The sequence below is a fragment of the Canis lupus genome, chromosome 12 (assembly GCF_003254725.2).
Source record: "Canis lupus dingo isolate Sandy chromosome 12, ASM325472v2, whole genome shotgun sequence".
Lineage (NCBI taxonomy): Eukaryota > Metazoa > Chordata > Mammalia > Carnivora > Canidae > Canis > Canis lupus.
The window spans coordinates 35,514,669-35,539,063 of record NC_064254.1 but is presented as its reverse complement, the minus strand read 5'-3'; the positions used below and the strand labels follow the sequence as shown (position 1 = coordinate 35,539,063).

General features: G+C 38.1%; 1 protein-coding gene across 3 annotated transcripts in view; it reads right to left on the bottom strand.

The window, feature by feature from the left end:
* Positions 1-24,395, bottom strand: part of KCNQ5 (potassium voltage-gated channel subfamily Q member 5) — a 495,778-nt gene that overhangs the window by 38,288 nt on the left and 433,095 nt on the right. For all 3 annotated transcript variants that reach the window (XM_025444409.3, XM_035697462.2, XM_025444410.3), the window contains one exon: positions 21,478-21,698. In XM_025444409.3, the coding sequence (XP_025300194.3) occupies positions 21,478-21,698 (221 nt within the window). The remainder of the gene's footprint in view (positions 1-21,477; positions 21,699-24,395) is intronic.

The window sequence follows — 24,395 nt, the reverse complement described above, 5'->3', positions numbered from 1 at the left end:
TATCTACAGCATACATTGATTTCAAAATAAAATATCCTCTTGAATTTTTAAGGCAATGTTCTAGTTAAAGATCTAACTTTAGGGCAGCCCCAATGGCCCAGCAGTTTGGCACTGCCTTCAGCCCGGGGTATGATCCTGGAGACCCGGGATCAAGTCCCATGTTGGCCTTGCTGCATGGGGCCTGCTTCTGCCTCTGCCTATGTCTCTGCCTCTCTCTCTCTGTGTCTCTCATGAATATATAAACAAAATTTAAAAAAAAAATCTAATTTTAATATATTTTTAAAGATTTTATTTATTTATTTGACAGAGAGAGCACAAGTAGGGGGAGTGGCAAGCACAGGGAGAGGCAGAAGCAGGCTTTCTGCCGAGCAGGGAGCCCAATGACTCAGGACCTTGGGATCATGACTTGAGCCAAAGGCAGATGCTTAACTAACTGAGCCACCCAGGCGCCCCTAACTTTAATATTTTGAACAAGTAATTGCATTTTTCTGTGTATTTTTTTAACTAGAGATGTAATTTATATAGCAAATCTTGCTAGCACAATTGAAGATTACATAATTTAGCTGTGCTTGCTGTGTATTTTATTTTTTGGTGTTATGACATTCTTGACATGGAACAGAAAATTTGGGACCCAGAATAGTCCTAGTACCCACATCAGAAATGAAGAGGTACATTCAAATACATTACCAGAGGAAGTGCAGCTTACTTTTTTCCCCCACTCCTAAACAGAGTTATATCTAGAGTATCCTGTGAATAGCACATTCTGAAAACATGGCCCTACCTGCCTTTAAAACTCCTTTAGCTCCATGGAAGACTTTCATAATAAAGAGAAATTATAGCTAATCTTTAACTGGACTTAACTACTGTGTTGTTGGCATTGCCTAGCAGCTTCCAATTTTTTTTTATTTCTAACCACAATAAGAAATACATTTAACATGACCCAGCACATGCATGCACACACACATGCACACACACATTCATACACACACACAATTAAGACAGAAATTCCCCTCAGGGTTAAGATGGTAGATTGAACATACAAGTTTAATTTTGATCCCTCAAAAACTCACTAAAGCTATAGTGATGAGCTTATTTTTAAAAAGACATAAGCCCATAAAAGGAACAGAAGAGGAGGCAGCAACAACATAATTTTGGAAGTGGGAAAGCAGATGGACAAGTTAGGTAACTGACTAGCTGATACCAGAGAGAAAACCCTATGCCAACACTGGGAAAAGCTGAGAAATAACAAAATTTACACTTCAGAAAACTCAAAAGGCTCAGGAATTGGCAGTGCTAGGTATCTCTGGGAATAACTAAGATAAGGAAGGTTGTGTGTGTAATCTACCCCATATCCTCAGGCATATGCTCTTCTCCTTTTCCAGCAGGAGACTGACTGGAAGCCTTTGGACAAGGGGTCATCAAGCACAGCTGAAGGAGTATTACCCCCAAACCAGGCTGTCCAGTGACCACATACAGCCTGAACTTTGAAAGCCCACTGGCGCCCCGTCACCATCATAACAATGGCAGCAGGACCTTTATCCTCCAGAGGGCAGTTTGGATAGGTGTTCTCTGCAGAATGTAATCAGCCCAAGAAAAGAGCTAAAGGTATTGACACTAGAAATGCCCCAAGAAATGGCAAACCCAGGCCAACCCATGATGAAGATCAAAGGTGATCAGCTCCAACCATATGTTTAGAAATTCCAGTCACCCTTGCCAAAAAAAACTAGAAGGAAACAAAGAAGAAAATGTCAATAATATTAATATCATCAATAATTTCAATAACATTAATATCATGTCATTAATATCTTTACAGACATAAGGTAAGAGACTATCTATGAAACAAAAGTAGGAAACTAGAACAAAGGGACACAGTAAACAACAACAGCCATAAAGAACCCTAGCGGTGACAGCCGAAATAAAAATCTCAGTAAGAGGTTGGGCCATAAACTCCTACAGTTGCCCAGAACCCCTAGAAAGTAGAGCTAAAAGATAAAGAGGTGGAAAATGAGAGAGGAAAGAACAAAAACAGAAGGCCAATCCACAGGCACAGCTTATGCATTTCCATAAGAGAAAACAGAAAGTGAAGGGAGAAGATTATTAAAAACAAACAATAAAATATTCTAGAATAGAAGATCATGAATCATCAGTTTAGAATGGCCTCCTGAGAATCTACTATAGTGGCTATATACCCATACCAAATATATTATTATCAAATTCAGAACAGTAAGGACAAAAAGTGGATTCTACAAGCTATACTGAAGATAAAGAACAACACACAACTGGTCACATACAAAAATCAGAGTGGTTTGGACTTAACAATACTGAAAAGAAGCACAGAAGGGTGCAAAGTTTTTAAAATTCTAAAGGGGCATTATTTCCAGCCTAAAATTCTATACCAAGCAAGCTATCAAATAGGATGGGGGATGGAAAAAAATCCATTTTCAGACATGCAAAGTCAAAATATTTTTTTGCTTTCCTTCCATTTTCTCAAGAATGTACTGTTGGATGTATCTCATCAAAACAGGAAAGTAAACCAAGAAAGAGGAAGACCCAGGCACAGAAAACACAAGAGGAGTCACAAGATGATGGTGAAGGAAAACTCCTGTGTGATCACAGTACACCAGGTTAAGACAGTCATCTGTCCAGGTAGGACAAGGGACAGGCATCCTGACAGCTGTCAGCATCATGCCTTCTGTCATCATACCATCTTTTTACCTGAAAAAGTATTAGAGTTCTACTATCTGAAATGACAGTGAATCAAGAAAGACACGAACGTGAGACTGCATAAACCAGGAATTCAATTTAGAAAAAGATCAAAAGAAATTCAAAAGATAATGGCTGCACAGCAGGAGGCTTAGAGAACAGTGAGCATAGCTAAAAGGAGGATGGAGGCTTGGAGGATTCCAGGATGAATTCTCCAAGTCACAATGGAATCCATCAGTTACCTGATGAGATTGATCCTGTGGGAAATTTTATTGATAGATTACTGGAAGATGTGGAAGAATTATAAAAGGGCATTTATTTACTACAGGGAAAGTAAAAAGTGAGAAACAACTGTAGTACAATGTAATGTATACACCTCATGTAGACACTGAATTTTGTTTGACTTATCAAAAAACTGCAAAACCAAAAAAAAAAAAATTACAAAACCTTGATTAGAAGGATGGGAGGATCTGCAGAAGAGAAATATATATGTGTATATATATATATAATATATTTATTTATTAAATATATATTAGCTCATATATATATATATATGAGCTAAATCTTCATTTACTAGAATTGGAAGTAAACAGATAATGTTCAAAACTGATTAACCAGAAGTTAACTGATTAACCAGAAGTTAGTTACACACCCACGATCAAACCTATGGCAATTTATAAATCTCAGAAGAAACAGCCAGAAAATAGAAAGAATTGCTTCTGGAATGGAGGCCCCGGGGGTAGAGAGGAAGCTCTGAGCAGGGAGCCATCACAGTCTTTCATAAATGGTTGAGATTATTTGACAGTAGTTTATTTTAATTTTCCAATTTTATAAGTTGTAATCATAACTTTAAATTTGTAATTGTAGATTCACATGTAGTTGTAGGAAATAATACAGAGATCCTGTGTACCTTTGTTCAGATTCCCCCAAGGGTAATATTTTGCAAAGCTATAGTACCATATTGCAACGGTGATATTAACATTGATATAATGAAGATAGGGAACATTTTCATCACCACAAAGAATCCTCACATTGTCCTTTTACACCACACCCTCTCCCTCCTATTCCAGAGCTATTAGCGCTGGCAACCACTAATCTGATCTCCATTAATTTTATCATTTCAAGAATGTTATAAAAATCATATAGTGTGGGATCTTTTGGGGTTTTTTTTTTTGTTTGTTTTGTTTTACTCAGTATAATTTCTTCAAGATTTATCCAAGTGGTTGTGCATACCAATAGTTTGTTCACCTTCATTTCTGAAGAGTATTCTACAGCTTGTTGAAGGATATCTAGGTTGTTTTCATTTTTTGGTTATTGTGAATAAAGTTGTAATGAACATTCATTGGAGGTTTTATATGAATATACGTTTTCATTTTTTGGGAAAAATGCCCAGAAGTACAGTTGCTTGGTCAATCCTCCCAGCAGTTTGTGCTGTGACTGGTTTTTTATTTTAGCCATTCTGATAGGTGTGTGGTGATATTTCCTAAAATTTTTTTTTATTTAAAAAATTTTTTTTGATATTTCCTAAAATTTTAGTGAGTGTTTCCCTAATGGCTAATGATATTAAATATCTTCTCATGACCTTATTTGCTAATTGTATATCCTCTTTGGTGAAATGTCTGTTCATGTCCTTTACCAACTTTCTAATTCATTTTCTAATTCAATTATTTTAACTATTGTTTTTTTTTTAAAGATTTTATTTATTTATTCATGAGAGACACACAGAGAGAGAGACAGAGACAGGCAGAAGGAGAAGCAGGCTTTATGCAGAAAGCCTGATGTGGGCCTCGATCTATGGACCCAGGGTCATGCCCTGAGCCAAAGGCAGATGCTCAACTGCTGAGCCACCCAGACGTCCCTAACTATTGGGTTTTAAGAGTTCTTTATATATTCTAGACACTAGTCTTGTAGACATGTGGTTTGCAAATATTTCCTCTCATTCTGCATCTTGTCTTTCATCCTCTTAAGAGAGTTCTCAGAGCAAAAGTTTTCAGTTTTGACAAAGTGCACTAGATCAATTTTCCTGTCATGAATAGTGCTTTTGGTGTCAAATCTAAGAACTTTTTGCTTGGTTCCAAATCCTAAAGATCTTCTCTTATGTTTTTTAAAAAAAGTTGTTTAGTTTCATGCTTTACATTAAGTCCATGATTCCTTTTGTGTTAATCTTTATTATTTCACTGTTAAAAGTAGGCATATGCATTACTATGGCAACACAGAATTTCTTTGAAAAAAACCTGAAAAGACACGACACAACACTGACCCTTACTCCTTGTGACACGTTCTAATTCCTATTCTGTCCTACCCTCTCCAGCCTATCTAACCCTCTACCTTCCCATCTCACCTTGTTTCATTTCATTAGAAAAATGCTAATCATAACCCATTAATTTGATTTCATGGCACTCTGCCATAGATTGAAAAGCACAGTCTTTCCTGCCTGGGGCACATCCTCATTTTTCACTCTTGTTCAATATTTATTTTTTTAACTTCTCCATCAATTCTATTTCAGATGTTTAAAAAAATCACCCACTACTCTTTAGCATGAAGATAAAAAACTCTTTTTTTTTTGTCCTGAGGTCTTTCCCCTGCCTCCTTTTTATGTGCTTTCTTATGAAGTGGCACACGGTAATGCACACGGTCCACGACCTACTTCCTGTGAGTCCCTGAGTATAAGGGAGGGCACTGGCAGGTTCAGCGCCGGCTCAAATACCTAAAGGCTGGGAAAATGAGAGGTGCTCTTATTTATTTCTCTTTAAAGTTCTGTACCTTCTTATAGTCATCTCAGAAATAGAACACCATCTCCTTACTCTTTCCCAAACTACATTCTCGGTAGCTTCCTGAAATATTATTTATCTCAACTTTCAGTACATAGTTGATTGTTCCAAGGTAGGTAAAACACACTACACTCAGTGCCTGTCAAATATAGGAAACTTCATTGCTGGGAGATTTAATCAATATATTTATGTAACCATGCTTACCAACTACAGTAACCAGCACTCTTGTGCTTTGGTGAATTTGGTTTGTATTGTGTTTGTTTTGAGGCTTGTTAATTAGTAACATCCAGAAATACTAATTCACACTAATGAGGGATCTATTATGTAAGATACTACTGCACTTGAGCATTTTCTCTTTAAGATCGAAGATTCCACTTACACTGATTGAGTAGATAATTCATGCATTATCAGCATCTTAAATTATGTTAATTATGATATGAGTTTCTCTAAGGTTCTCTATTAAGGATTGTCAATTAATCTTAGTTACTGGCTAACAGAAATGCTGGCAAAATCTCATGGAGTAGTTCCTGACACTTAATTAAAAGGAATCTTTCTGTTTTGAGTAATGATAAGAAGCACCAGAGAGTTTTCAAAAACAAGTAATATGGTCTCTTTGGCTAAAATTGCTGATCACACTATAATAGTGGTTTAGTAACTGCCCATAAGTTAAAAAGGAAAAATATAAAAATACTTTTCTTCCTTTTAATTGCATATGTTGCTATATTGACTGTCCTTATTCAAAATGGAAACACTGGAGTATATGTTCTTTTAAAATTATTGCAACTATAAAGCAACCCAGGAATTTCATTATCTTCTTAAAAATCACTCAATACCCACTTTATTGAATACCTCAGTATTTAGTGATTCAGCAATAAACACTTTTAATAATATCACACTCTAGGCTTCAGTAATGCATCTCATTTGTATGGTGGCTTTTTACAATCCTAAAGCAATTTTTATCAATGAGGTTTAATGAGTTGACTCCTGAATAACTAATATGAAATTATTTATTTGTTCATTATCTGATCACTATCATTCACTCACTAATAAATATTTTCTAAGCAACTATTACACTGTATTGTCATATAGTAAATCAGTGCCTCTCTTCCTGAACAAAATGAACTATTTCTGTCATCTTTAATAAACGCAATGACCCCTGGATGAATAGTAATAGTATGAGGTATAATAAAGATAACTTCATCTTTCTGTGATTATATAAATTATTCAGGAAGAGGACTCCTAAAATTCAGTCTGAGGTAGAAAGAAATAAAGTTCATATGAACATATAATTTTAAAACTTCCATTTACCATCAATAGGAATTGCCATCAAGTACTGGAAGAAAGGAAGATGAAAACATGCAAATTACTCAAGCCTAGGACTTCAACTGATTAAAATTAATGCAGAAATTGGTATTAATGAAATAATAAATAATAATATTCCATTAAATTTAATGAGTGCCTACTCTGTGGTGGACATTGTACAAGGATTTTAGACACATTATATCTCACTCTACTACGGAGGTACTATTTCTGCTACAGAGAGAGGTGGGGGAGGGGAGGGAGGAGACAATAAAGTGTGGTGAGGTTAAGTCACTTGCCTCATCTTATCCAACCTAGTGTGGAAACTAGGATTTGAAACAAGTTCTGTTTTAGTCCAAAACTTGTTTTTATTCCAAAAGTGGTTTTTCTAACCACTGTTGGATTAATTCAATTTTCATAAAAAATTTCCTCGAGAACTCACCATACTCAAGGCACCATGAGTTTTTCCAATTGAAAACAAGGACATAAAACTCCTGGTTTTGTGAGAACATTTTTTTTTTTTTTTTAATTCATACACACAGAAATCTACTTCTGTAGACTTTTGTAGTTTTACTAGTAAATCATCAAAGTGTTTGTAATCAAAGCAATGTAAATCATAGTCTAGCAGGACTGCCTTCATTAGAACAAATGTTTGGAAAATCCTAGCAAAGGCAAGTGATTATAGCAAAGCAAAGGTCAACTACATACAGATAACTAGGATAGTGAATGGTATGCACCAGACAGCATCATCTCAGACAGTCTCCTCATTCAGGAAAATAACTGAACTAGGTCAAATCACAAGAGATTGAGACTAAGAGAGCGGGTACTTTACCATAGGGAGAAACAAGTCTGAATCAAAGACAAAGTGACTTAATGTATTTAATCCTATCTCCAAATGGATGAGATCTGTCTATTTTGAATCATATTCAAAGACACTTGACCTCAGTCAAGGTAGTCATGGTTTACAATGGCTTGACAAACTGCAGAACTACAAGTTTGCATTATTCATTAATCAAATCTTTTGGGGAATTCAAAATCCTGTAATTTTTTCCCTCAACTTTCAATTCTTATTAGGCTATCAGTAACGCTGTCATGAAATGCCCTGTGCAAACCTTTTGGATACCACTTGGACTAGGTTGGCCAGAAATAGCAATGTTTAAGTGTTGCTTTCACAAAAAAAAAAAAAAAAAAAAAAAAAAAAGTAATTACTGGTGCATTATCTTAACTGACACTTGAAGGGATGGGGGAGAGTATATGTTGTATATACAGTGCCAAAGGGGCATAGCTTGAGAAGGTTTTCCATGTTAATTGAAATAGAGGATAATACATTATATGACTACCACTAAACTTATAACTGATTTATATCATATTTGATTCCTTCATTTATCAGTGATGTGACCCATGTGAAAGACAACATGCTAAGCAGTAAGGTAGAACATATGAAGAGCTTTGGAATTATATCTAAATGCAATTTCAAATCCTAGCTTCAGCATTTACACTGAACTACACAGGCAAGTTAATTGCAATTTCTAGATCTTGATTTCCTTATCTGCAAAATGGCTATGTGGGTATTGAATGAACCAACAGAAAATGCCTAGTCAATGCCTGGCATATCTTAGGTGCTAACAATGCTGTCTTCCTTCCCTTTCCTTCTTAGGCTCTAGACATGAGGGAAACTACAGGGAGGAATACAGAATGAATCATACACTAACACATTGGTTCGTAGAACCAATAGCATATTTCAAAGAATGAAACTGAATAAGCTACCAATGACTAGGGCATTAGATTGCCATACTGCTCACAACACTTATAGTTCCTCACCTTAAGAGGTGGAGCCTCTATCTCTACCCCTTGCATTTGGGCTGTCCTTGTGATTTGCTTTGGCCAGGATGCAGTGGACATTAATCTGTCAGAGTTTAGCCTGAGCCTCAATAGGCTTTGCAGGTTGGTCTTGTACTGCTCTTAGAAGCTCACCACATTGTTGTGAACCAGACCAACTGGCTGGAGGCTGAGAGACCACATGGAGCAGAGATAAGTCAGGCCAGCTGAGGCCTCCTTGGGACAGTCAACCCCCCCAGGCAACCCAATAGCTGATCACAGATGTACCAGTGAATCCAGCCAAGAACAGAAGAACTGCCCGACAGCACTGCAGGCTAAATACATGGTTGCTGTTTTGAGACACTAAATCTGGGGGGAAGGAAAAGTTTTGCTGTAACAGATAACTGATACAAATGTAAAAAGACATGAGGTCATGACATTTTTCAACCACAACACAAAATCATGGGAACACAGGTTCAAAACAATTTGGGAAAGATTAGTCACTGACTCCAACAGAATGATGTGGTACACTAGTTGCTACTGCATTAGATTAATGAAAAATGCAAATTTCTCACCAGCGGGAATTAAGGGTTTCATGTGCAAATGAATCTTTGTAACTGGAGATACAGAGGTTAATTTTCCCCAGGCAATATTCTTGTGAAGTTTCTCTATTTTCGGAGTCCAGGAACTGTTGTTACGCATTGTACATGGCAACAGTTGAAAAAGATGGCAAGAGAAGAAAAGCTGGGGAAAATTAGACATTGAAAATAAAATAAAAGGAATTTGGAACAATGTAGTGTGTTTCATACTGCAGACAGCAGAAAAGAAGCCTGACTGGCTTGTCTCTTTCCTGTGTTGGCTGTCCATTGCAAAGAAAGAAACCTGGCCTTCCTCTAACCTTTTATTTTCTTCTTTACCTACTGGAGCACCCCATGAAAGCGATTAAATATAATTTTAAAATTGTGTCATATTGGTTTCTCTTTGTGAAGCAGACAACTAAGTGTGCCTTTGAAGGAAATAATTTGAGATATACGAATGAAAAATCACCATGCAACTGAAAAGTGCTTCTCTTAAAAATGGGCTAAATCCTGTGATTTGTGTAATGGTCAACTTTGTGGTTATTCTGTGAGAATTTCAGAGGTCATCCACAGGTTATTTCTGAAAGGCATGAAGTCTGAAAAGTGAGGAGGATGCCTTTTGTGCCCTCCAGGTGCCAATCAATATTGTAAATGGTGGGGGCTGGGCAGTAAAATTTATAGGCAAATGGCAAGTTCTTTGAGGTAGCACTCATCATGTGTACTCATGTTGCCATTTTGGTGCCCAGGAAAATGCTAGCCCTGAGCAATGACCCCCAAATACCTCTTGACTTGAGTTGAAATCTGCCAGTTGAAGCATATCCAAATTCTGTGAATGCTCCACTATGGAGCACACACAGACATCTCATAGGATAGGTGGGGCACTCTTGACACATTTTTCAGGATATTAAGAGTTTGCAGCTGACAGTGAGAAGGGAAGTTAGGGAGTGGGACTGGTGAGAGGGAAGAAACAGTGGGAAGAGCTTCGAATCACTGAAAGATGAGACCAGGGTAAGGGCAGAAAATGAGTCCCTGGTGTGCCTCAACCAATCTACTCCACTCTCCCCACCCCTGTCTTCCACTTTTCAGTTTGGAATTGCCCGGGAGGATAGAAGGTAATGGATAAGGAAGGGCTATAGAAACCTAGATTTGGAAGAATGTTTCTTTGTGGTTGTCTGGCTCCATCTCCTGAAGAGCCTAGAAATCCCTGAATTTTGATCATCCAAGTTTGCTTTGAAGGTTTTTAGTGATGGACCCCCTTCTTTTGGTGTGAAGTCTCTAATTGCTAGCCTGTCATGATACTGAAGTAAAAATTGGTATTGCACACTTAGTTCTGGTTCTGCCCTTTGAAGTGACCAAGAACATCTCTTTAGCCTCTTGAAGCAGCTGATGATGCACTGAACATTCTAAAAGAAAATGTGCTGGAATAGACATTAGAACACTGTGGTTTTGCTACTGACTAGCTGGTTTCCTCCTCCCTCATTTTCTTTTTTTTTTTTTTTTGTCCCACTAATTGAATGCTCAATATTTTGTTAATATTACTTTTTGAAGGGTTGCACTAAGAATGGAATATAATAGTCTAGTTATAATGTGACCAAAGTTGAGGATCAGGATGTGATTGGTTGTGCGTATGTGTGTGTGTATTTGAAATATAATGCATAGGATACTGGACATGAAATGTTTAGTCTAGAGGTCACAAACCCAAATACCTTTGGAGTCAGGAAGGTAATGGAAACATTTGAAAGAGATGGGGAGCTGGTGGTTGGAATTCCTAGAAAGACAAGAGGGAGTGGTGGGTTCTGCGACTTGAAAGATATATCCAATTTAAAGACATTTATGGGAGCTGACCTCTAATAGAGTTGCCAATGACTTCTCCCTCCCCTGGTGTAGTCCCCTTCCACACTGTACCAGGGTTAGTCTGTATGACCATTAGTATATGGAAGAAGTGACGGTATGTCACTTCTGAGGTTAGGTTATAAAAGATTGCAGCTTCTGTCTTGGATACTCTCTCCCTCTTTTTTTAATTTTAATTTTATTTATTTATTTATTTATTTATTTATTTATTTATTCATTTATTTATTTTATTTTTTTCTCTCCCTCTCTTGAGCATGGACTCTGTTGAATTACTACTAGCTTTGGGAAAAGCCAGATGCATGTCACAAGGACATTTAGACAGCCTACATAATGGCTGATATGGCAAGGAAAGGAGGTCTACCAGCAAATGCTCAACTGAGCCTGGAAACAGATTCTTTCCCAGTTGAGCTTTAAGATGACTTTTGTGGCCAGCAAAAGCTTGACTGCAACCCTACGAGAGACTGAGCCAGAATGATCCATCCAAGCTGCTGGATTCTTGACCATGGAAACTGTGAGATTATGTGTCTCTTGTTTTTAACTGCCATGTATGGGGGCAAATTGTTATGTATTAATAGATAACTAATACAGCATTCCAATTCACTTTAAAGCACCAATGTACACATGTGCACACTTTGATGTGTTGGTGAAACAAAATTCAGAGCTCTGGTATACAACCCTGGGTTTCTCTGTAAGACCTGGATCTGTGGAAGTAAAAAAAAAAATGATTTAAGGTTTTACTCATAGGTCATTTGGCAGCTTAGTATCTGCTGGAAGGAAGGAGTTGGGATTCATTCATAGCTTATAACTTAAGCAGGAAGATATTTTCCTCACCAATAGGAACTAAATATGATTTTCCAACCATTATAGGGAGGGTGACAACAAACATTGGGGCAGAACCTAGAGAAATCTGGATGGAAATTCTGTTCTATAATACAAAGAGTACTTGGATTAGAACAGAAAGCCAGGGGGAACTCCAGTTCCATTTCTTCAGTAATTAAAAACTAGGAACAGGCATCTCACAAAAAGTATTGGAAAAAGCAACTCTTACCAGAAATATGATAAATATAGGAATTTATCCTTTGCTTGCTTTATTGTCCTTTGCAGAATTTTTTTTTTTTTTTTACTAGTTGAAGGTTCAAGACTTCCATGGAGGAAGTAGTGGAAGAGTGGTGGAAATAACAAGACAACTAGAATTCGAAGTGGAGCCTAAAGATGTGATCCAATTGCTATTCAAACTTGAACAGAAGAGGAACTGCTTCTTATGGATGAACAAAGAGAGTGGTTTCTTGAGAAGGAATCTACTCCTGGTGGAGATGCCGTGAAGATTGTGGAAATGACAACAAAGGATTTAGAACATGGCACAAACAAACATAGTGAATAAAACTAGCAGCAGAGTTTGAGAGGATTGACATGTACTAAAATGCTTCACGGTGGAGATGCCGTGAAGATTGTGGAAATGACAACAAAGGATTTAGAACATGGCACAAACAAACATAGTTAATAAAACTAGCAGCAGAGTTTGAGAGGATTGACTGAAAATTTTTTTTTGACTGAAATTTTGAAAAAAGTTTTGCTGTGGGTAAAATGCTATCAAACAGTATCTCACGCTACAGAAAAATAATTTGTGAAAGGAAGAGTCAATTGATGCAGTAAACTTCATTGCTGTCTTATTTAAGTATTTGCCAGAGCCCCCTCCTTCACTGTCAGTAACCATCACCCTGAACAGTCAGCAGCCATCAACATCGAGCAAGATCCTCTGCCAGAATGATTATAATTCACTGAAAGATAAGATGATGGTTCACATTTTTTAGCAATAAAGTATTTTTAATTGAGATATGTATACTGTTTTTTAAAGACATAATACTTTTGAACACTTAATAGATTGCAGTATAGTGTAAATGTAACTTTTATATGCACTGGAAAACGAAGAATTTCCTTTGACTCTCTTTATTGTGATATTTGCTTTGTTGGGTGGTCTAGAACCCAATCTGTAATGTCTCTGAGATATGCCTGGATTTATTATTATTTTTTATTTTTTAAATTTTTTAAATTATTTATTTATGATAGTCACAGAGAGAGAGAGAGAGAGAGAGAGAGAGAGAGAGAGGCAGAGACACAGGCAGAGGGAGAAGCAGGCTCCATGCACCGGGAGCCCGACGTGGGATTCGATCCCGGGTCTCCAGGATCGCGCCCTGGGCCAAAGGCAGGCGCTAAACCGCTGCACCACCCAGGGATCCTGATATGCCTGGATTTAGTCACTGAGAGTCTATAACCAGAGATTGAGAAGTCTCCCTCTGCTCTCCACTGCTCTCCCTCATAGTAATAGAAGCATTGGAATAAATAAGCAGATCTTAGGGGAACAGGAACAATATAGGACACACAAGAAAAGACTAGGATGTGTCTTTGAATGAAGAATAATGGACTGAATGGATAACGAACTAGGACAACTAAAGGAAAAAGAAAACCTATGGGCCAGAATTGAGAAAATTTCTCCAGGTACCGGTTTTCACCAACTTCTTTTTAAAAATTTTAAAAAGATTTTATTTACTTATTCACGAGACACACACACACACACACACACACACACAGAGGCAGAGACATAGGCAGAGGGAGAAGCAGGCTCCCTGCCAGGACTCTGATGTGGGACTCGATCCCAGGACCCCCGGATCATGACCTGAGCCAAAGGCAGATACTCAACCACCAAGCCACCCAGTCACCCCTTCACCAACTCCTTAGTGAAGAAGGACTGAAAGTGTGTTTCAGAATCCTACCGAATACCCTCGGTAGGCTTCTACATAGAAGGATGCTAACGATTAAGTTGGGTATACAGTGAACTATGTTCTACTGTGAAAGAAACCCCTCAGGTTTTGTTACAGACAGAGCTTGCAGAAGTGGGCACGCTTCTCAGTCAGGGATACCATGTCAGGGATGTGAACAAACCGGTTAAGTGGAAGCCCTAATAGAATCCCCTTTTGACAATAATTGTTTCTGTCAACACAAGGCAAGTCATTATCAGGTAATTTCAGAAAGTGCCAGGAAACATCATATTTTGTGAAAAATTATAATCAAAGTCTGGCTGAAGCTAGGCCATCAATATGGAAAATCAGGAAAAATGTTAAGTGCAGTGCAATGGTTGGCATTTTGTGGAAATACTGAAAATGTCAACTAGGGAGACTGAGAAAAATATGAGGGAAGAAGATGCCATTGGAAAATAAGTGTAAAAGAGGATATGGAGAAGATGAAAGGTTCATATGCATGAATTAGTCAAATATAAAAGCTTGATAGCCTGTGATTTCTACTGCTTGGAAAAAAAAAATCCCATTGTTGCAGAAGTCTGTTATGTTAGCTCAGTATACTGTCAAAACCACTGTACTAAAATGCTTCCTTTTTGCCAGTATTTTTGTCAATTTTTAAAAATATTTTATTTATTTATTCATGAGGGACACACAGAGAAAGGCAGAGACATAGGCAGAAGGAGAAGCAGGTTCCCTGCAGAGAGCCTGAGGCAGGTCTCCATCCCAAGACCCTGGGTTCACAACCTGAGCCAAAGGCAGTCACTGAACCCTGAGCCACTCAGGCACCCCTCTTGTTGATCTTATACTGATAATCTCCAGCAGGTTTTAGGACACTGTGGGCCTGGGACCTGGAAAATAGGAGTTAAAGAAGAGAGGAAGGGGATCGATGGGCTTACTCACTTTAAGAGGAGTTGAGGCTTCTATCACCTCATGCTTTGCATTTCTACTCTTTTGCTATCTTTAAGTGAGACCCCATTGGTTATTATGAGCCTGAAAGGGAAGAGGAGTCTCCAAGGAAGCCACTTGAGGAGGTGGTGAGGAAGGCAACTGCTTCAGTATACTGTCAAAACCACAGGAAGGAAATGTACTGGTTGATTGTGTGTGGGGAGGCTTTAAGTGATCTAAATGGGAATTCATTTATTTTTCCCCTAGATTTTCCTTTACCCATTTTGTGCTTCTTTTGAAATTTAAGGAGTTAGGCCAGTTTGTGCTCACAGCCTCATGGAAATTATGTGATAAAGGAGAAAAAAAAAAGATTTCTAAATCTGGCTTGTATGTTTAAAAAGCATAGATACTTGTGAGAACAGAAATGACATGTAGACAGAATGTTTGAGAGAAAACATCTTAAGGGCATTGTTCCTTTTCACCCTTACAAAGTAGAGATGATTTCTTGGCTGTGTCAGTTACTGCTAGAGGTTGCTTTCCCAATAGCCAGTTTCCCAACATAAATCCTCAAATCTATCCAGTTACAATCTCCCTTTCTCCTGCTTGGTCCAAGGGCTTCAGAGGAGTCTGGCCCCAGATCCAGGTGCTGGATCCTGACTACTGACTGCCAATGCTCATTCTCCTTACCAAGGTTCATTTCAGGCATAAGACCTACTTCCACTAACTAAGATTTGAATGGATAGTTTTCCTCACTGTAACAAGAGATACCAACATAAGATGGTCCCTTCTCTGCCTCTCAAAGTGTTGTGTCTACATAAGATGCCTGGAGCTGCTGCCATTGAGGAGGAGGTAGGCACAGAGATAGGCAGAGTCAAAAGAAGATCCAAGAGAAGCATAGAGAAGTCAAGTCAGGATCCCGATGTTTGTTGCCAGGAGTTGTCCTACCTCTGAATTTCTTTTTAGACGGTAAGATAAACTTACTGTTGAAGGTATCTGAATCTGTTTCTTTTGTGTCCTGCAGCCAAATGCATCCTAACTGGTATACTGGCTGGAGGAAAACAGGAATGTGTAAGAGAAGTGGAAAGAAGAGATACCAGCAGTGCCTGGAACAAAGAATTGGCCACAAGGTACACCCACCTCCACCCCCGTGCCACCATTGCGAATTATTCTACATCTTCAGCCCATCCAGCCTCTGCTCAGATGAACTCCATATATCTCCTGTACCCAGGGTCGTACCAGTCTTTCTCAAAAACATCTGGTGAGAATGTGCCTCCCATAGCAGCTAGCATGAGCCCTGAGGATTGTCCAGCAGAATCAATATGTTCCCCTGAAGCAGAAGCAATGTCAAACATGTTAAAACATGCAGCTTATACAAAGCACGTGGGGGCACCTCTCTGGCAAGATTATTGTATTCTCCCAGTCCCATTCTGAAAGGCATTCCCAAGTACAGCAGGTCCTAGCAAGTATAGCTCTCCTTGACTGCAGACTTGTCACCAGAAATCTGGACTTTCTCCTGTCTCTACATTAGTTTCATTCTTGTGGATGTTGGCTGCTTGGTATTCCTTGCAGTCGGCCACTTTCTATTCTCTCTATTTGCTTTTCTGTTGTTGATAGCTGTCCATCTCCTGACATTCAATTTTGCATCTTGAAACTGGCCTCAGATGACCTCACCATTTGCCTCCCTCCCTGGGTAAACAGACACACATCAGCATGGTTATTATCCTGAGGCTCTTCCCAGATTCGTGATCAAAACAGAGAGGGTCATCTAAAGGCCATTTCCTCAATTTGCCTAATCTTCCACCTCTGGCAGTCTTTGAAGATGTTATAGTTCAGAGGTTTGGCAGTGGGGATTAGGAGAGAGTCAGGATGGGACAGTGACAAAGGCAAATGTTTTCTACAAGAATGGGATCTAACCAACTGAAGATGGAAGGGTGAAAGTGCGTGGGGGGCAGGGGGGCAGGGAAAAAGAAGAAATGAAGAAATGAAAGAGGCCTAAAGGGGGATTGATATGATATTTGGGGGCACCTCTGTGAGTGCGTCTAAAGAGAAGGCTGTGAAATTAGGCTGCCTGTGTGTGTACTGTGGTGCCCTGACTTATATCTGTTAGTTCTGGGCAAGTTATTCAGCATTAAGTCTCAGTTTCCTCATCCATAAAATGGGAATAATAATGAACTTACTTTATAGGGGTACTGGAAAAATGTAATGAAATAAGAGAACTAAAGCATTGAGAACATTGTCTGCCACAGAGAAGATCCAATAAATGTTACTTTTAGTGTTATCTTATATGTTGAGATAAAAATATTATTTCTAACTTACCTAATTTTAAAAAATTTTACTTTAAAAATAAAAATTGCAGGGTGGCTCAGTTAGTCAGGCATCTTCCTTTGGCTCAGTCATGATCCCAAGATCCTGGGATTCCAGGTCTTGGAATTGGGCCCTGCATCAGGCTCCCTGCTAAGCAGGGAGCCTGCTTCTCCCTATTCCCTCTGCCCCTCCTCCTGCTTGTGTTCATGCTCTCTCTCCCAAATAAATAAATAAAATCTAAAAGAAATAATAAAATAAATAAAAATTGCATATATTTAAAGTGTACAATACGATGACTTGACATATATATACGGAGTGAAATGAAATTGTGGTATAATTATATAATGGAATATTATTCATCCTTAAAAAAGAACGACATCCTGCCATTTGCAACAAAATGAATAAACCTGGAGGACATTACGCTAAGTGAAATAAGCCAGACACAGAAAGAAAAAACTGCATGATTGCAGTTATATGTGGAATCTAAAAATGTCATATCCTACTTACTTTTAAAAATTATACAAAGAGGCTCAAATACTATTGGTTGGCCAATGGAAAATTTCTATTTCTTATTATTGGATTTATAAACTATAAATACTATAAATATCATATTGGTCAAAACAAATTTGCTATGGGGACGCCTGGGCGGCTCAGCGGTTGAGCGTCTGCCTTTGGTTCAGGACATGATCCCAGGGTCCTGGGATTGAATTCTGCATCAGGCTTCTTGTGGGATCCTGCTTCGCCCTCTGTCTATGTCTCTGCCTCTGTCTCTCATGAATAAATAAATAAAATCTTGAAAAAAAAAAAGAAATTTGCTATGGCTATACCACACCAGTCCATTATAGTTTACTTTCTTCCTTTTGCCATTTGTTAATTTCTGGCTTCATCATCTGCCTATTACTTTCCACTTCTCTGGCATACATGAGTGTGCAATATTGGAAGACAATTATACCCTTCTTAAGTGTAATTATGTAAATTTCATAAAAAACTAAAGCAAAAAAGCCCAACATGCAATATTTAATAACTTTTATAAGAGTCATTAAATTATAAAAACAATACCATATGTAGTAAAGGGCATCACATTTGGCAGGAATTATTAAAACTTATGAATTAACCCTAAACTTCCTTTGTTTTTTTTTTATGATAGTATCATTTAGTTACAAGTCCATTTCAAATGTAATTTAGTTATTAACTTAAAGGCCAATTGGACTTCTCATTATTCTTTCTATTATTCATCCACTCTTCCTGAGCTGTTTATGAACAACGAAATGCCTAAAATATGTATAGGAAAGAGAGAAGTAGAAGAAAAGAGCCCCAGAAGTGAATGAGGAAATAGATCTGGAATAATTGGGAGTTGGCTGTGGTATTATATATTATTTTCTATGGGTAGCAAGTGGTTTTTAGATATACTTAAAATCAAAGAGGCAGTATAAATAAAAATGTATAATTGAAGTCTACATTTATTTGATAGCTACTTTAGTTTTTTTTCTATAAAAAGAATCTTCCATTTCCCCAAGTCCCAAGGTTGAGTTAAATCAGAGGGAAAGATTCTGAACTATTGGATAAAATGAGGAGTTAGGAGTTATGATCTTCTGCAGGTGGGCAGCCAACAAAGCTACTTCCACAGAACAGCAATCAGGCCCTCTGTCATCTGGGGAACTCAGAACCAATTGAGATGGGCATCAACTGGGAAAAGCAATTCCTTTTTAACCAAAAAGAACTATACCTATATGAAATGATGTAGAGAATGGATGGCAGGAGACCTTTCCAATTTGTTATTTGTTAAAGAATAGGACTTCTGTTTGTATCTGTCTGAGCTCTGAGACATCTTTGCAGTAACTGAAATACTGTGATGGATAGTGCTGACGCTAGGAGTCTTTGAAAAATGCTTTCCCTCTGGCCAAACATACAAGTAGAATTCATTTTCCATATTCAGAATCCAGATCCTTTTTTTACTTAGATGTGCTCAGCCAACCATAAGGACCTCATAGCACAAAGTCAAATATTTTTTGAAGCCCCCATTTGGAAGAGTATGGACCCACTGTGGGTCATGTATGCATTTCTAGCACAGTATGAATCCAAGGTTGGGTTTGGAGATATGGGCTCACCCCGGCTTGTCCAGGGATGCTATGATTCGGGTGAGCAGGAGTTCTGCTATGGGCTGAATTGTGTCCCTCCAAAATTCAGATGTTGAAGCCCTCACTCCTAGTACCTCAGAATGTGACTCTATTTGGAGATAGGGTCTTTAAAGATAAAATTGAGTTAAAATGAGCTCATTAGGGTATGCTGTCATGCAGTATCACTGGTGTCTTTATAAGAAGAAGAAAGCTGGGCACAAATGTGAATTGAGGGAAGATGAAGTGAAGCCACAGGGAGAAGGTGGCCATCTAGAAGCCAAGGAGATTCTCGGACTTCCAGCCTCCAGAACCATGAGAAAATAGATTTCTGTTGTTTAAGCTACCCCAGTTGTGCTACTTTGTTATGGCAACCCTAGAGCTGAATACAGCTCTATTTGCAGTATGTTAAACTTTGTCAGACAATCCACATCTACACTCAACAAGAACTGATCCCCGGAACTAAGACAAGGTGCTCCTTCCACCTCTTGGCAGAAGGGTGGGAATCAGCCTAAGGAGAGGTGTTAGACCAAGGCCCCTAGAGTCAGGAAAGGAGAGAGGATATTGTGAAAAGGCAGCCCAATTTTTTAATAGAAAATCATCATTTGTTTTCTTTTGCAAAAGCTTTACATGTTCATTCTAGAAATAGTAGGAAATACAGTGAACAAGATGAAGAAAGAAAATATAACTATGATCTTATTACTTGAGGTAATTGTTCATACATTATTGTAAATCTTTCCAGACTTTTTCCTGTAAGTACATGAATTTACACACACACACACACACAGAGCAAAAGGGAATAATCTTTTTTTATGATCATCTTTCCATGTCAATAACTTTTGATTTATAGCATCATTTCTAATGTTTGATATTATTTCATTATACCGATTATATCCTAGAAATGGAATTTGGTGGGTAGGATGTATCCAAGCTTAGACATATGAACAGGCTTTTGATATATGTTGCCAAATTGCCTTCCAGAAATGATGCATCCATTTATATTCAGAAAGTCTATTTTGAGTGCAACATAAAGCCCTGTAACGGGTAACTCTTGACTCAGCTGTTCATGGGCTTTCAGCCAAATTCCTAGGGAGGAGAGTGTGGAAACCAAAGGACACTGGAAATCTGTGCCTCCAGTGACTCAGGACACTAAGAGGCTTGATGGGGGAGTGTCCAGTGCTGGTGGAGAGGGCATTTCCTACCTTAGCAGAGTGACAGGTGGAGGGAAGCCTGGCAGGATCAGCATGTCCTGCAGCCAAGATTGGAGCTGCAAGCTCCACCAGGAGGGGCCGCATTGGGTCAGCAGCTAGGCATCTACTTGGAGAGCAAGGCACCCATGAAGTTGTGGAGAATGAAGAGGTGTAAAGAGGGGGCTCATGTAGCTCGAGAGTGGGAGTAATATCCCTGGGGATCTCTGAATGAGCTGGAAGGAACCCGTGGGCTGAGGTTCCAGGGATTTCACTGCAGGGAGCCTGAGATCACTGAGATTATGACCCCTGGTTGTTAATTTTATCCCTCAGGCTTTCAGAGCCTGGGAAAATACAGGTTATACTAGGGAATGAGAACAGAAGGACTGATCCCCTTTGCAGTTTTTATGCATTAATGGAAGATGCTATTTGACTTTGGTTCTTTGCCCAGTATAAAAGATCCCAGGGGGGCATACTTAAAAGGAAAACCAAGCTAATCTTAAATGAAAAAGAACTGTTTTATAAACATGAAAATTACATGGCACTCAATAAAATGTGTTGGCAAGTAAACTTCCGACACATTGTATGATAAATAGGTTAGCTTCTCTTGGGAGAATAACTTGAATTCTACTTATCATTAGATAAGAACTTTCAACAGGAAGCCCTCTAAGGAAGATAAGTAGTGGTCTCAGATTTACTGGTGAATAGAGCAAAGTAGAAAAGGGAATAGCACCTTCATTGTTGTCCAGAAAGGTATTGTTACCCTTCTTAGTGTGTCTCAAGACATTCACAGAGCACCTGGTCATCTTTGGGCCATGGACCTTTGCTGGTCAGACATAACCTACACATAAGAAGGACAGTCACGTTGATCTTGATACGGACTTTATCTGAGAAATAATACTGTGTTGTAGATAAGACTGAAGAAGCAACAACATTTTGTTTGATTTTTTTGAAATGTAGATTTAGCTGCCAAAGTTGCTCCCAAAAGCAAACTTATGTTCTGTACATTTGCCCAAGGCAATGAATAAATTTTCAATAAAACAAACAAACAATTCTTTCCTTGGGGTTGTTTTCTTCTATCTTCAAGTGGTACCATGGAGAATTAATTACTTCATAATCTTGTTCACGATAGCCTATCCAATTAAACATAGTTATGGAAAAACAGGGCTTACCGTCTATCACTGGTTTGGGTTGAGAACTTTTGAGGCGCAGCGAGGGCCGGAAGCGGGTTCGGTCATTGAAGCTCCAGCTCTTCTGCACTTTGGTGGGGCTGCCCTCGGCTGTGATGTCGGTGCTTGGGGACCTCCTGTCACCTACTGAAGCTTGTCTGCTCTTAATACTCTGGCCCCTCGGGCTAGCCATGCGTACCCGTTCCTTAAAACTTAGCTTCTGACTGTGGACAACAGAGGCATGATTATTCCATTTCAAGCAATTTCTTCCACTCCACTTGGGCAAATACTTTGATGAAACTGTTTATTATATTTCAATAGACAAAATGTTTTCAGCGAGTAGGAGCATAGCAATATATTCTTCACTTATTGAAAATATGAGCTTTATTTAATCTCTCTGTTTGCATTCATTTGAACTCAGTCTCACTGTACAGGTAGGCACACCCTCCCTGGATTCAGCACAGAAAGGATCGACAACAGGTATGGTAGTTTGTACACAATTACACTGCAAATAAGCAAGAACTGGTTCGGTGTTTACTTTATAAATAGAATTTAGTTTTAACCTCAATTTAAAACTTTTGAGACTTAAAAAAAGTAATTTTTTCTTTGGGAGCATATCTCTTTGTACTTTTCTAAGCATTTCTACAGGAATGACAGTTACATATACACATATATCTCCATTCTGCATGCATTTCATATTCCAGGCAAGATTATGATATCCATAAATTCATGCAATCTCATAGCAGTTGGTAGTAGTGCATACGTAATATTAAACATACAACATTTAACACCCATTTCTTTTATGCTTGCATTCATTCTTGTGAGACAAAAACCACACAATGTAGAACAGCTCCAACATATAATGAATGTGATGACTGATTAACGGAATGAGATGTTATGTTCACTAACACAATTTCCTGCTATTAAACAGGTTATTGATTTGCTGTGGCAGCTACTGGTAAATTATATTTGTTCAGACATTCAGTTCTCAGATGCCAGTGAGGACTGAAATGCTGTGGGTTGATAAAGGAAACATTAACAACAACAACAAAACCCAAAGTGCATCTCCATGCTTTCCTAATCAAAAGATGTGGTGTGATGTGGTGGGAAGGGCAGGTTGGAATCAAAGAAAGTTGGGGTTTGGAGTCCTCATCTCTAATACACAGATGAAAATAGCAACATCGCTAAGGGATTTTTGTGGGAATCAAGTGAACTGCAAGAACTGTTGTGTCTTCATTTTGTTTGTGTTCTTGTTTCATCAGAAAATGACACTGGTAGCTAATGAGAGGCCCAGGACTCTTCAAGGTCAAGGTCTGAAGAAATAAAGGGTGAAGGGTCTGAGGGCAGTAACTTGGAGCAGCTCCTCTGAGATACTGAGACCTGCAGTCATGCTGTAGCCTGTGTGGGGCTTGATGGAAGCAGTGCTCTCATGGACACGGATTATCTGAGACCAAGTGGAGCCCCTGTTCTTTCCACTTACCGCAATGTCCACTGTCCCCAGCTGCAGCATGCCAACAGCAAATGTGTTTAGTGGTTATGTGTTTTGTAGCTAACAAGAAACAGTAACATTTATTTTTCCATGCCTAGTTACTTAACAAAAGATATTCTAAAAAGACACCACATTTTATGTGTTTACATGAAAACAAATCAAATAATGAGCTATGGTGATCAAAAAGTCCTGGTAACAATAAACAAGTTGACCATGCAACTGACAGCTCTCCTCTGAAATGCAGACATAGCTAAGTCCAGCATGACTAGCTGAAGGCACATGCAAAGAACAGGCTGGGCAGTTTTGTAATGGGGTCAGGTGGGTTCAAGAGTTCTTTAAAACAATCCCGTCAGTCAAAGGTTTTCTCCATACTTGACAAATGCATGATTAAATGGTAGATCACATCAAACAACAGCAACGATAACATAGAAAACTGTATCTTTTTATGCTGAAGCTAGGTTCTTCATGTCATTCCAAACCTTCAAATTATTTAAACAAATCCTCAAAGGGATAGGGCCCAAATTGTCTACTCTTCTCAAGCTTTGTTTTATTTAAATAGTAAAAATTTCACACCTCCCTTCAATTTCAGCACATCGGTTCCATCATTTAAATTTATGATGATCGGGTTCAGGAACATATGCTCAACTCTGCACCTTCATTTAGATTAATGGCTTAAGTTTACATAGCTAGCACTACAAGTGTTCTCACTATACTTGATCTCATTGATTACCTTTTCTGGAACTCATTGATGTTAATTACTACAGAGGATTGAGTTTAGTTCATATCAAATTATTTTCTCAAACTTTAAAGATATATCTCTTTCTTATACCAACTAAATGAAGAGAAAACTGATGAAACATCATCATAAAACCATTTAATATGAAATTTAAATTTAAATTGTTTTCCCTTTTAAAAATTTCAATAACCGAAAAAGTAAAAAAATCTGAAATAAGTATCAGTGTTAAAACCTTCATGGCGTATTTACAATAACAAAATATTTAAAAACAATTACTCCTATGAAAATATTTCAAAAAGTTGCCTCTATGAAACATTTTGATATTATCTTTAATAATTAATGGAAGTGGAAATAATATTATTCTCTGAATCTTAGTACTATTTAAAGCATTTAAAATTGATACAAATGAGTTCTAGTTACCATTTCCCTTTTGGTCCTTCTTAACTGCGTAAATATTTGCCAATGTCTAATATTAAAAGAATTACCAAAATCATTTTAAAGTGAATCCAACATATTACATATGAAATTGGGGGGAAAAAGGCGTAATACTTTCACTTTCTCTTTTGACAGAATTGTATGAAAGTTAAGAATAAGATCTTAACCCAGAACTTTTTAACCAGGCAAAATTTTGTTCTCCAAAGCAAAGACCTGTTCTTACAAAAATTCACTTTTATTAGTTTTTCTACTTCTTTTCCA